The 13176-nt window shown below is 45.6% G+C and overlaps 1 protein-coding gene across 1 annotated transcript in view; it reads left to right on the plus strand.

The window, feature by feature from the left end:
* Positions 1-13176, plus strand: part of LOC115462840 (protein hinderin-like) — a 394127-nt gene that overhangs the window by 42959 nt on the left and 337992 nt on the right. The window contains exon 3 of the mRNA XM_030192876.1: positions 7646-7743. Within this exon, the coding sequence (XP_030048736.1) occupies positions 7646-7743 (98 nt within the window). The remainder of the gene's footprint in view (positions 1-7645; positions 7744-13176) is intronic.

Below are 13176 nucleotides of genomic sequence, written 5' to 3' on the forward strand. Positions count from 1 at the left end.
CTTTTAAAGGCAAGCTGCTCTTTGGGGTCGAGCTGGACAAAATCGTGACCGATCTCGGCACGTCTAAGGGCAAGAAGTTACCAGAGGTCAGGGCTCGGGCTAGTACTCGTCCCGGTACCTCCAGAGGACGGTTTCAGGAAGCCCGTCGGTACCGCCCGGGCAGGTCGGGTTCCTCTGCCACCTCTTCCTTTAAGAGGAATTTCTCCCCCAAGCAGCATTCCTTTCGCAGAGACCGCCGTCCCGGAGGTGCTCCCTCCGGTCCTCCCCCAGGGTCTCGTACCCAATGACGGGGCCTTGGTCCACGCCCCAGTGCAGATTGGAGGACGGCTGTCCTCGTTTCTGGGCGAGTGGACCACAATAACTTCAGACGCTTGGGTGCTGGAAGTCATCAGAGACGGCTACAAGCTAGAGTTCTGCCGACCCTTAAGAGACGGGTTTGTACTCTCTCCCTGCAAGTCTCCGGTCAAAGCTGTGGCAGTGCAGCAGACTTTGGACAATCTGATCCGCCTGGGTGCGGTCGTTCCGGTGCCAGAAAATCAGCTTGGCAAGGGGCGTTACTCCATTTACTTTGTGGTACCAAAGAAAGGAGGTTCTGTCCGGCCTATCCTCGACCTCAAAGGGGTCAATCGGGCCTTGAAAGTGCAGCACTTTCGCATGGAGACTCTCCGCTCTGTTATAGCGGCAGTGAAGGCAGGGGAGTACCTGGCATCCTTGGACATCAAGGAAGCGTACTTGCATATTCCCATCTGGCCTCCTCATCAACGCTTTCTGCGTTTTGCAGTCCTGGGCCGACACTTCCAGTTCAGAGCCCTCCCGTTCGGGTTGGCTACTGCTCCGCGGACCTTTTCCAAAGTAATGGTGGTCATCGCGGCCTTCCTGCGAAAGGAAGGAGTACAAGTCCATCCTTATCTGGACGACTGGTTGATCCGAGCCCCCCCTTATGCAGAGTGCGGCAAAGCTGTGGACCGGGTAGTTGCTCTTTTGAGCTCCCTGGGATGGATCATCAACTGGGAGAAAAGCCAGCTGCGCCCGACTCAGTCCCTGGAGTATCTGGGAGTTCGATTCGACACCCAAGTGGGCAGAGTGTTCCTGCCAGACAATCGGATTGTCAAGCTTCAGGCTCAGGTGGACCAGTTCCTAGTAGCCTCTCCTCTTCGGGCTTGGGACTATGTGCAGCTGTTGGGTTCTATGACGGCCACGATGGAAGTAGTGCCCTGGGCCAGGGCTCATATGAGACCACTACAACAATCTCTGCTGCAGCGCTGGACTCCGATGTCGGAGGATTATGCTGTGCGCCTTCCCTTGGACCCAGCAGTGCGCAAGGCGCTGAGCTGGTGGATGCAGACAGACAAGTTGTTTGCGGGAATGCCTCTGGTGACCCCGGAGTGGATTGTCGTCACGACGGACGCCTCTTTATCGGGCTGGGGAGCCCACTGCTTGGGAAGGACAGCGCAGGGGCTCTGGTCTCCTGCAGAGGCAAAGTGGTCTATCAACCTCCTGGAACTCAGAGCCATTCGGTTGGCGCTTTTGGAGTTCATCCCGGTACTGGTGTTGAAGCCGGTACGGGTCCTGTCGGACAATGCCACGGCTGTGGCCTATGTCAACCGCCAGGGAGGTACCAAGAGCGCCCCTAGCCAAGGAGGCTATGAATCTATGCCAGTGGGCGGAAGCGAACCTGGAGCAGCTGTCAGCGGCCCACATTGCCGGAGTCATGAATGTCAAGGCGGACTTTCTCAGTCGCCATACCTTGGAGCCCGGAGAGTGGCAGCTATTTGCTCAGGCGTTCTTGGACATCACGAAGCGCTGGGGCCAGCCGAGCCTAGATCTGATGGCGTCATCGGCCAATTGCCAAGTGCCGCGCTTTTTCAGCAGAGGACGGGACCCTCGATCCCTGGGAGTAGATGCTCTTCTCCAACAGTGGCCGACTCAAGAGCTTCTCTATGTGTTCCCGCCCTGGCCCATGTTGGGCAGGGTGCTAGACCGGGTGGCAAAGCATCCCGGCAGGGTAATCCTGGTGGGTCCGGATTGGCCCAGACGTCCCTGGTATGCGGACTTGATCAGGCTCTCAGTCGACGATCCTCTGCGGCTGCCAGTAGAGCAGGGCCTGTTACATCAGGGTCCCGTGGTGATGGAGGATCCCTCCCCCTTTGGTCTTACGGCCTGGCTATTGAGCGGCAGCGTCTGAGAAAGAAGGGCTTCTCAGACAAGGTCATCGCCACTATGCTGAGAGCGAGGAAGCGCTCTACTTCTACTGCTTACGCCAGGGTTTGGCGTATATTTGCAGCGTGGTGTGAAGCAGGCTCACTTTCTCCCTTCACTGCTCCAATTTCTTCAGTGTTGGCGTTCCTGCAAGAAGGTCTGGAGAAAGGCCTGTCGCTCAGTTCCCTTAAAGTCCAGGTAGCGGCTCTGGCTTGCTTCAGGGGCCGCCTGAAGGGTGCTTCCCTGGCTTCGCAGCCAGATGTGGTGCGCTTTCTCAAGGGAGTTAATCACCTGCGCCCTCCTCTGCACTCAGTGGTGCCTGCGTGGAATCTCAACCTGGTGCTAAGAGCATTGCAGAAGCCGCCTTTTGAACCCTTGTCGAGGGCATCTCTGAAAGACCTGACGTTGAAAGCAGTCTTTTTGGTGGCTATCACTTCAGCCAGAAGAGTTTCCGAGCTCCAGGCGCTCTCATGTCGAGAGCCCTTTCTGCAGTTCACTGAGGCAGGAGTGACTATTCGCACAGTGCCTTCCTTCCTGCCCAAGATTCTTTCTCGCTTCCATGTGAATCAGCAGCTCTGTCTCCCTTCCTTTCGTAGGGAGGAATGCCCAGAGGAGTACTCTGCTCTTAAATATCTGGATGTGAGACGAGTCATCATCAGATACTTGGAAGTGACCAATGATTTCCGGAAATCGGATCATCTGTTTGTCCTGTTTGCAGGTCCTCGTAAGGGTCTGCAGGCTGCTAAGCCTACAGTGTCAAGATGGGTCAAGGAAGCCATTGCAGCGGCTTATGTGGCCGCGGGGAAGGTGCCGCCTATCCAGCTGAAGGCTCACTCCACTAGAGCTCAGGCGGCCTCGATGGCAGAGGCCGGGTCCGTCTCCTTGGAAGAGATATGCAAGGCGGCAACTTGGGCTTCGGCTTATACATTCTCCAAGCATTACCGCTTGACTGTGGCTGCACGGGCGGAGGCCCGGTTTGGAGCTTCAGTGTTGAGGTCAGGGATTTCAATGTCCCGCCCTGGGTGAGTACTGCTTCGGTACATCCCACCAGTCTATGGATTGATCAGCTTGATGATATGGAAGGTAAAATTATGTATCATACCTGATAATTTTCTTTCCATTAATCATAGCTGATCAATCCATAGCCCCTCCCAGATATCTGTACTGTTTTTATTCTGGTTGCATTTCAGGTTCAAGTTTAGTCTTCAGTTACTTCAGAAAGACTTCGTGTTCAAGTTTTTTCACTTGGATTCTTCAAGAGTTGAGACGAGTTTGTGTTACAGTGAGCTGCTGCATTCCTCTCCCCTCCGTTTTACGGGGCTGGATTGAAATTTAAATTCTGCCGGCACTCCCTCCCGCTTCGTGCGGCTGTAGGGCAGCTTTGTACCCCTCCCACTTTGGCGGTGTTAGGGTCAGTCAGCTCCTCCCGCGGTTGCGGTTGCAGGATAAGCCAGATCCCCCCGCATCGGCGGGTGTGGTGTCCCTCCCCCGCTCCGCGGGGATGAGCTGGACGGATTCCCCTCCCCCACTTGTGTGGGGATGAGCTGGGTTAATTCCCCTCCCCCGTTTCGGCGGTGGTGAGCTGGGCAGAGTGTCCCTTTGTGGGTGTAATTCTCTAAGTGCTGAGTCCTGCGGATGGAGCTTTGATATCGACATACTGAGGAGTTTCCGGCAGCACATGACCACATATAGGGAGGCAAAAGTTTGCTCTCTATCTCCACCTGCTGGTAGATGGACACAACCCACCAGTCTATGGATTGATCAGCTATGATTAATGGAAAGAAAATTATCAGGTATGATACATAATTTTACCTTTTGGCAGTGCATACACTAAGACCCCTACAGGTGCCATACCCTTTTAGTCTACGGCTCCCTCTGTGAAAACTTATCTCCTCCCCTCTCTTTCTCTCCCTCCTTTCTTTTTTTTTTTCTTTCTCCTGTGACCTTGTCCACTGTACTTTGTACTATTGTTTGCTTATTAATTATTGTACGCCACATTGAGCCTGCCCATGAGCGGGAATATTGTGGGATATAAATGTCATAAATAAATAATAAACAATGTTGGAGTGACAGCTGTCAAAATGTAGAAATGTATTCCTATGTATTGTCTTCTTACGAACTTTGATTTTAAAACCATCTACAAATTGATTATCTTCCACATCCAAAAATGATAGTCTGATAAGAATATTGACAGATGAGAATTGCACGAATTCAGCCATTCGAAGTACAGTAAAAATTCATATATATTGCACAGCAAAAAAGTAATCTATGAATCTGTGCTCAAAAAACAAGGCAAACAGTCCACAGTATCCAAGAGGGAGAACAGAAGAGAAGCAGACCTTTGAGAAAACAGTCTTTATTGACTCTTTAAAACTCCCAGATGTCAAACAGCATTGCCTGAAATGGCCATGTTTCGTCAGATGGCTGCGTCGAGGGTAAAAGATACTAAAATAATGCAAAACCATTATTGGGAGATAACAACAACAACAAAAAAAAACCCAGTTAAAAATGATACAATAAAACCACAAATAAGTAAAATCATAATATACATTGAAAATATAAGTGAATGAACTTAAAACATAGTTCTTGGCCAGTTTATCCTAAATGAACCATAATCAAAAACATATCTAAAGCTGCCATAGAGAATATAAATGCCAAAAATGGAGAGGGTTAAAGGAACACTAAAACAACTCAAAAGCAATACAATAAACCCACATATGTATATAAAATCACAGTGAAGATGACAATTATTTTGTACACTTACAACATACATCTTTGATCTTTATCTTAAATAAATCATACCTAAGAACTTATCAAAAATGATTAAAGAGAAAAATACATTTGTAAAAAGTCCGAAGGAGGAGGTGGCTAATCTAACTAGTATAAAATCTCAGGTTCAACCAAAACTGATTAAACAAAAACAAAACAGTGGTATAAAATGGGTTCCACCATAACTGATGGAAACTAGAACCAAACATCACTTAAAAGTCCTGCCACCTTCATAGTCTCAAAACACAAAGGGCCCTGTTTACTAAGATGCAATAGCATTTTTAGCACATGCTAACCATGTAGACACCCATAGGAATATTATGGCCATAGCGCGTGGCTTAGTAAACAGGGCCCAAAGCCTTCTAAAAGAAAAACCTCAAAATTTAATAAAAATATAAAAGAGAAAAACAATAAGTGATAAATAGTTGTAAGTGTTTTTGACCAGTGATAAAATTCAGCGCCCCAGTAAAGAAGCTGAGAAGTGTCAGCATCTGGGTATTTGAGGTCTTTCTCTCCTATATTTATACACAGTAAATGTCTATTTCTCTAATATTGCTGTACGTGCAGTGTCTGACTTCTTGAGGTTTCCAGTTCAACCTTTTTGGCTTCATGGCTCTATTACTGATCTGTGGTCCCATGTTTCATATTTGTTGAGAGTATTCTGTGCTTTGCATGTCTGACAGGGGTGTAGTGTTATGCCAGCATGTAATTTCTTTGTAGAGATCTGGTAGCAGTCCCATTTGCACTGTTTTCTCTTTAGGTATATATTAATGTTTTTGGTCCCGGTATAATGCATAAGGTTGTTGCTCTTTGAGTCCTGGGAGTTAGTGCTGCTATGGTATGGTAAGGTTCCAGCTGTGTTTTTGCAGAAGTTTGTGTATTGTATTTTGCAGTGGAGGGGTTAACATAAGAACATAAGTGTTCCCATAATGAGATAGACAAAGGGTCCATCAAGCCCAGTATCTTGGCCAGTCCAGGTCACAAGTACCTATCAAGCCTAGTACAGTATCCTGTTTTCAACAGTGGCCAATCCAGGTCACAAGTACCTGGCAATATGCCAAAAGAGTAAGACAGATTTTATGCTGCTTATCCTAGAAAAAAGTAGTTGATTTTAACCAAGCAGAGATCTTTTAAAAGATCTAGACTTCTAGCAACATGGAAGAGAACAGTGGGGTTTGACATCTGAACACTGCAAGAACTCTACAAAATCTGCCTAAAATTCTTTCATAGAACTTTCAGCTTTTGCTTCACTTATGCCCATTGGAATTGTTTTTTGGAGCTATTCCTGGGTTATACAATCTGGTTAATAAAATTGAATCCTTTTGTGAAAGCAAAATCCATCCCTGTGCACGCACACATACATACACAACCACATATATATAAAATTAAAGATGAATAACTTTTGTTTTTGAAATTCAAAGCATTTGTGTTCCCATTCTCTCCCCATGTGGTAGAGGTTCGGGTTTTATGTTTGGGTAAACAGCAGGGTAGTTGACAGGTTCTCCAGAGCAGAGAGATTTCATTGCCCTTCACTAAAATGAGAACTTATGTTGCTCTTTGTGTCTGTGTAACAAAAATACAAGATTATTTTATGAATTGGAGATTAAAAACTTGTAGATGAGTGGCCAGCTTCATCAGAATGCAGGAAAGAGGGCAAATATTTAGCGCAGCGTTTCCCAAACTGTGCGCTGCAGCACCGTGGTCCACCGCAGAAAATTCCGACCGAGCTCCCGCCTGAACCGCTACTGCAGACAACAGAGGCAGAAAAACAAAAAAGAGCACGCGCAGGGCTGCACAGCCTTCATGCATGTGTTGTCAGTTCTGCCGATCCTTTGCTCCCGGAACTGGAAGTTGACGTCAGCGAAGGCAGAGGACCAGCAGAGCCGATGGCGCATGCCTAAAGGCTGCTGCGGCCCCGCTCTTGTTTATTTTATTTTTTTGTCGCGACTGCCAATGAGGTTGGATGAAAACAGAGATGGAATGAAGTCAAAAAGTTGAAGCCAATAGTCAGTCTCTGTTTCCCTTCCAATTCAAAACAAAGCAAGCAAACCTATGAGCTGCTGCATCCAAGTTGTCATTCTTTCTTGTTGGTAGCATTTTTTAAATTTAATCTCACTTATATTTTTAAACATGCTGGCTTGTGCAGCATACAGATGTACAAAGAGGAATTATAATAACGGAATAACTTTTCATAGGTAGAACAGTAATTTGTTATAAATTGTAATCATTGTGTTATTTGGAGGGGCTGGTTATAGGGACACCCTAGCACTGTTATATTTGTGCAGAGAAAAAGATGGATACTTGTGTGGATGGGGGGGGGGGGGGGGCTATGTGACAGGGGGGGGGGGGAAGCGAAGATTGGGGGAGGGGTGCCGCGAAAAATTGCTCAGACACGAAGGTTGCCGTGAACTGAAAATGTTTGGGAACCACTGGTTTAGGGGATCATTTGCAATCATTCAGACACGTTTTGATTATGTATGTACATAAAGATTAGACCATTTTTATGGAATGTCACATCCAGTTAATTCTGCCCGTCTTTGAGGGTTTAGGGTATAGTTAGAAAGCATATCAGAAGATGAAAGAAGTTTGAAAAAAAAAAACCATACAAAATTTGAGGCGTTTTTTTGGTTTCTTATGTGATGGTTAAGATTTTGTTAAAAATGGTAATTTATTTTAGGTTATATATGAAGTTGTAGAATCAAAAAGTGCATCCTTGAAAGATTTGTGTCCAGAAGATAAGAGGAGGATTGCAAACTTAATTAAAGAACTTGCCAGGTAAGATTGTGCTTCCTTTAATAAACTTTCATTCTCACTTTAGAACAGTCAATATCTTATTTTCTCACAGTGAACGTTTATTGACTTCAGAGGTAAATATTGACCAAAGTAAAGCTGAGTGAACTGTAACGTTGGAATTCTAATACACATAAGCTGCCGGATTCTCTGTAGAGCGCCTAGAGATCCACGCTGAAATCCAGGCGTATTCTATAACAACACGCATAACTTAATTGGTTTAACAAGCTTATCAGTGTTGATAACAGCTGTTGACAAGCAATAATAAGCACTAATTGGCAATAATAAGAATTTACATGCACAACTTGCTAAGCGTATTCTGTAATGAACTGCGCCTAAATTCTAATTATTATTAGCATTTGTATAGCGCTACCAGACGCACGCAGCGCTGAACACCTGACACAGAGAGACAGTCCCTGCTCAATAGAGCTTACAATCTAAAAAATGTACGCAGTTCAAAGAGGACATGGCTAAGGGTGGGGAAATAGGCGTTTTGTGGCCATTCCAAAATGTATGTGCATAGTTATAGAATATAGCCCAGTGCGCAGGGATTTACGCCGTGTTTTCGTTGGTATAAATGGAGACGCATAGTTTTAGGTGCTGAGATATCAACTAAGTGTATTCTATATACCGCACCTAAATCTAGGCGCTGCTTATAGAATACTCTTTGTCGGAAATGTTTACCACACGGATATTTTAGGCACCTTATTTAGAATCTGGCCCAAGGTGTCAATTGTTGATGTGTGCTAAATCGTTTTCCTGTTAGATTGTCATATTTAGTATACATGTACTTGAGTACAGTAAGGACAAGACTACTTACCTCTTTGAGTTTCATTCACAGCCACCTTCTCTCTCACTTTTGGATTCCAGAGAACAAGTGTGACCCGCTGAGCAAAAAGATACCAAATGTGGGGTTACAAAAAACAGAGATAAATGCTATACAAGTTTGGGGAGGCAACTTTAATTTTTGAAAGTTTTGTGAACTATAAGGTCAGTAGAATAGGATTAATCAATTTTTAAGAACTTTGATGTTTTTCATGTTCTACAGCCGAAAAACTGCAGATACCTAAGGTGGGGTATGTGTTTCCTGGCTTAACTTTTTATTGATGAACACTTCTCATTTTTGAAGGACATAATTAGTCCATACCTGAGGCTGAGATGTTACGGGATTATGCAGATATCCCTCTTTCTGGTATAAAAAAGGTCACATTCCCCATTTTTGGTACCTTTTCGCTTAGTGGGTCACAAATATCTGAATATTAGAGTTCTGCCTACCAAGAAGTGCTTTGAAAGGAATAGTTGAGAGCTCTTCAAAGTAGCTGGAATAATATTTGGCAGCATTCAAAAATATTATATATTCAGGGCTGATAGGAGGAAGCAACTCCATGGATACTCCTCTGCTTTACTCTCAAACTGGCCCACAGACAGTTATTCACTCACATATTTAAGCAGTTTTTATCTGCTGCCCTGATTAAAGTCAAATATATTTATTCTTCACTAGACACTGAATATCTCATGCAATTCCCAGTGTATGGAACTGTTTTTTTTTTTCACCACCTTTATCTTTCAGGGTGAAACTAGGAAACTTAGCTTCTCAAACCATGGCATTTTTATCATAAGAAGGATATGTGACAAAACCTGTGCTGTAAAATCCACTGACTGTATTTTCTCCACCAGAAAGAGCGGCCGTAAGCAACCTACAAAACAACCAACACATTATGATCAAACCTGCAGACAAAGGAGGCTCAGTGGTGAGTATGGACACACAAAAATACGTCGAAGAAGGACACAGACAGCTCTCAGACAACACATACTACAGGAAACTAACTGAGGATCCCATACAGGTTTATACAAAACAGCTGAAAGACCTTATCAGAACATTTCCAAAGCAAGTACAGCCACATCTGAAGAAACTCATACCAAACCAGCCTTCTGTGGGCACATGCTACTCAAAATCCACAAACCTGGAAACCCTGGCAGACCAATCATATCGGGTATTGGCACACTCATGGAGGAAATATCTGGACTTATAGAGGGGATTCTGAAACCTCTCGTGCACAAGACAAACAGCTTCATACAAGACACCACAGACTTTCTAAATAAATTAAAAAATATCAAGCAATTACCACCGGGTACCCTTCTGGTCACAATGGATGTAGAATCACTATACAGCAACATTCCCCATATGGATGGCATAGCTGCATGTGAGAAGCTCCTAAAAACATCCACACTGGACCATCAATACTCACCGGAAAGTATTACAAAATTAATCAAATTTATTCTAACTCACAACTATTTCCGTTTTAACAAAGATATCTACCTACAAATCATGGGCACTGCGATGGGTACCAGGGCAGCACCCCAATATGCTAACCTCTTTATGGCTGAACTGGAAGAGACATTTTTGAATACATATCAGACCACACCTCTAAAATACTAATGGTATATCGATGACATTTTTATGATTTGGACTGAGGAGGGAGAAACCCTAAAACAATTTTCCAGTTCTTTCAATACATACCATCCTATAATCAGATTCAAAATTGAATACTTCCCAGAAAAAGTCAATTTTTTGGACACCAGAGCTTCAATCAGCAATGGCTATATACAAACATCCATATACAAGAAACTCACAGAAAATGCAACTCCAGCTTCTACCCTTCACATACAAAAAAAATCTAATGTCTAGTGAGGAATAATATTTGACTTTAATCAGGGCAGCAGATAAAATGGATTAAATATTTTGACACCCATCAAACAGGACTTAACAAAGATCTGGGTTTTCTAGCCCATTATAAACCATGAAATTCCACTGCTCTGATCACCATGCGTATCTCCATGTCCCTCATTCCTGTCTCTCACCTAACCCACCCTTCCCTCATCCTTTCAGACTGTCACTGAAATACTTTGATGTTTCACTTATATATGCTGTTACTTATCAAAATTTGCTTATTTCTGATCTGACGGAGGGCTACCTTCGAAAGCTAATTAAAAAATGCATTAAGTTAGTCCAATTAAAAAACAATGTGTAGAAAGAGAAGTTGGCCATATAGAAGATAAAAAGAAAAAAAGGCTATTTCAATTTCAGACTTATTTTCAAAAGAGAAGGACGCCCATCTTTCGACACAAATCGGAAGATGGGCGTCCTTCTTACAGGGTCACCCAAATCAGTATAATCGAAAGCCGATTTTAGATGTCCCCAACTGCTTTCCATCGTAGGGACGGCCAAAGTTCACGGGGGCCTGTCAGAGGCGTAGCGAAGGTGGGACTTGGGCGTGCCTAACACATGAACGTCCTCGACCCATAATGGAAAAAAAAAAGGGGCATCCCTGACGAGCACTTGGACAACTTTACCTGGTCGTGTTTTTCTTACGACCAAGGCCTGAACTGACCAGATGACCACCGGAAAGAATCGGGGATGACCTCCCCTTATTCCCCCAATGGTCTCTAACCGCCTCCCACCCTCAAAAACATCTTTAAAAATATTTTGTGCCAGCCTTTATTCCAGCCTCAGATGTCATACTCAGGTCCATCACAGCAGTATGCAGGTCCCTGGAGTAGTTTTAGTGGGTGCAGTGCACTTCAGGCAGGCAGACCCAGGCCCATTCCCCCCCTACCTGTTACACTTGTGGTGGTAAATGTGAGCCCCCCAAAACCCACCAGAAACCCACTGTACTCACATGTAGGTGCCCCCCTTCTCCTGTAAGGGCTATGTAGTGGTGTACAGTTGTGGGTAGTGGGTTTTGAGGAGGGTTTGGGGGGCTCAGCACACAAGGTAAGGGAGCTATGCACCTGGGAGCAATTTGTGAAGTCCATTGCAGTGCCCCCTAGGGTGCCCGGTTGGTGTCCTGGCATGTCAGGGGGACCAGTGCACTATGAATACTGGCTCCTTCCACGACCAAAGGGCTTCCATTGGATCATTTCTGAAATGGGTGTCCTTGGTTTCCATTATTGCCGAAAATCAGAAACGACCAAGTCTAGGGACGACCATCTCTAAGGACGACCTAAATTTCAAGATTTGGGCGTCCCCGACCGTATTATCGAAGCGAAAGATGGACGTCCATCTTGTTTTGATAATACGGGTTGCGTTTTCCTAAGCTCCCCTTTAGAGGGAAATTTCTTTTCAGGAAGATCTGGAGAGGATTGTGATGGATTTGGGTTAATTCAAATCCCAACAGCTTCCGGAGGGCTAGACCAATTTGACTGCTAGGGCTACAGCCTCGCTTCCGCGATTCCGGAAGGCTTGGTGGTACAGCCCAGGCCAACCGTCGGTTCCTTTTTCAGTGTTCCAATTCCTTTTGTAGTGAAAAGCGGTTCTTGGGAGCAACAGTCAGACTGGTTGCACCTGGTCGCTCCACACTTGATGGGGTGCCAGTCCACTTTTTGGGGCCTTGTATGAGGGGTTGGCTGACCTTTGAGGAGTGGGCCACGGTTTCTTCAGCCCACTGGATTCTTGGTCCTTTCAGAGGAGGGTTCAGGCTGGAGTTCTCCCATTACAGATTTTTTTGGAGTTTTGTGCGCCATTTCCAGGAAAGTGTGGCTTTCGCCAACCTGTTGTGGGCCCTCCTCAATATGGGGGCAGTGGCACCGGTTCCACCGTCTGAGGGGTATTCAGATCAGGTTTCCTTTTTCTTTGAGGTCACTTTTGTAGGGAGTTCCTTCAGATCGGTTCTAGAGTTACAGGAAGTGAATGAGTCCCTGGAAGTCCGGCTCTTCCAGATGCAGAGGTTGAGCTCTGTGGTGGCAGCAGTGCAGCTGGGGGAGTTCTTTTCTTTCCCTGGACCTGAAGGGACCTATTTGCTTTTCCTTCTGGCCTCCACTGCGGCAGTATCGGCGATTGGTGGTCTTAGGGCGCCATGTTCAGTTTCGCACCCCGCCCTTGGGGATTTGCTACAATTCCGTGCACCTTTTCTGAGGTGATGGTGGTAGTAGCAGCAGCATTCCTTTGGAGGGAAGGAACCTCTGTTTCCCCTTCCTAGACAATTACTTATTTCGACCTGACTCGAAATAGGACAGCCTCTTGACCACTGTCAGCTTCTAGCCTTTTTGCTTTCTTTAGGTAGGGTGTTCCATTCGTAAAACACTCTCTTTGTTTCTCTAGGACTCTGGAGTTTCTGGAGGGTGCTTCGACAGGTAGGGGCTCATGTTCTTGCCGGGAGACAGAAGGGTCGGAGTCTGCTGTCTCGTGCAGAGTCTGTTGAGCGTTTTGAGTCCATGGGCCTGGTTTAGCGCACAGCTGCTAGGATCCATGGTGACTTCTTTGGAACTTATACTGTAGGCGAGAGCTCTTATGCGTCCTTTGCTATTTTCTCAGCTGTGCAGATGTTGCCACTATTCCAGCAGTACCAGTGCAGTCTCTTTTGGCTACGATGGGCAAGACGCATCTGGTGCTGGTGGCTTTGCATTGACTACTTCTGG

Source organism: Microcaecilia unicolor, chromosome 2 (genome assembly GCF_901765095.1).
Source record: "Microcaecilia unicolor chromosome 2, aMicUni1.1, whole genome shotgun sequence".
Lineage (NCBI taxonomy): Eukaryota > Metazoa > Chordata > Amphibia > Gymnophiona > Siphonopidae > Microcaecilia > Microcaecilia unicolor.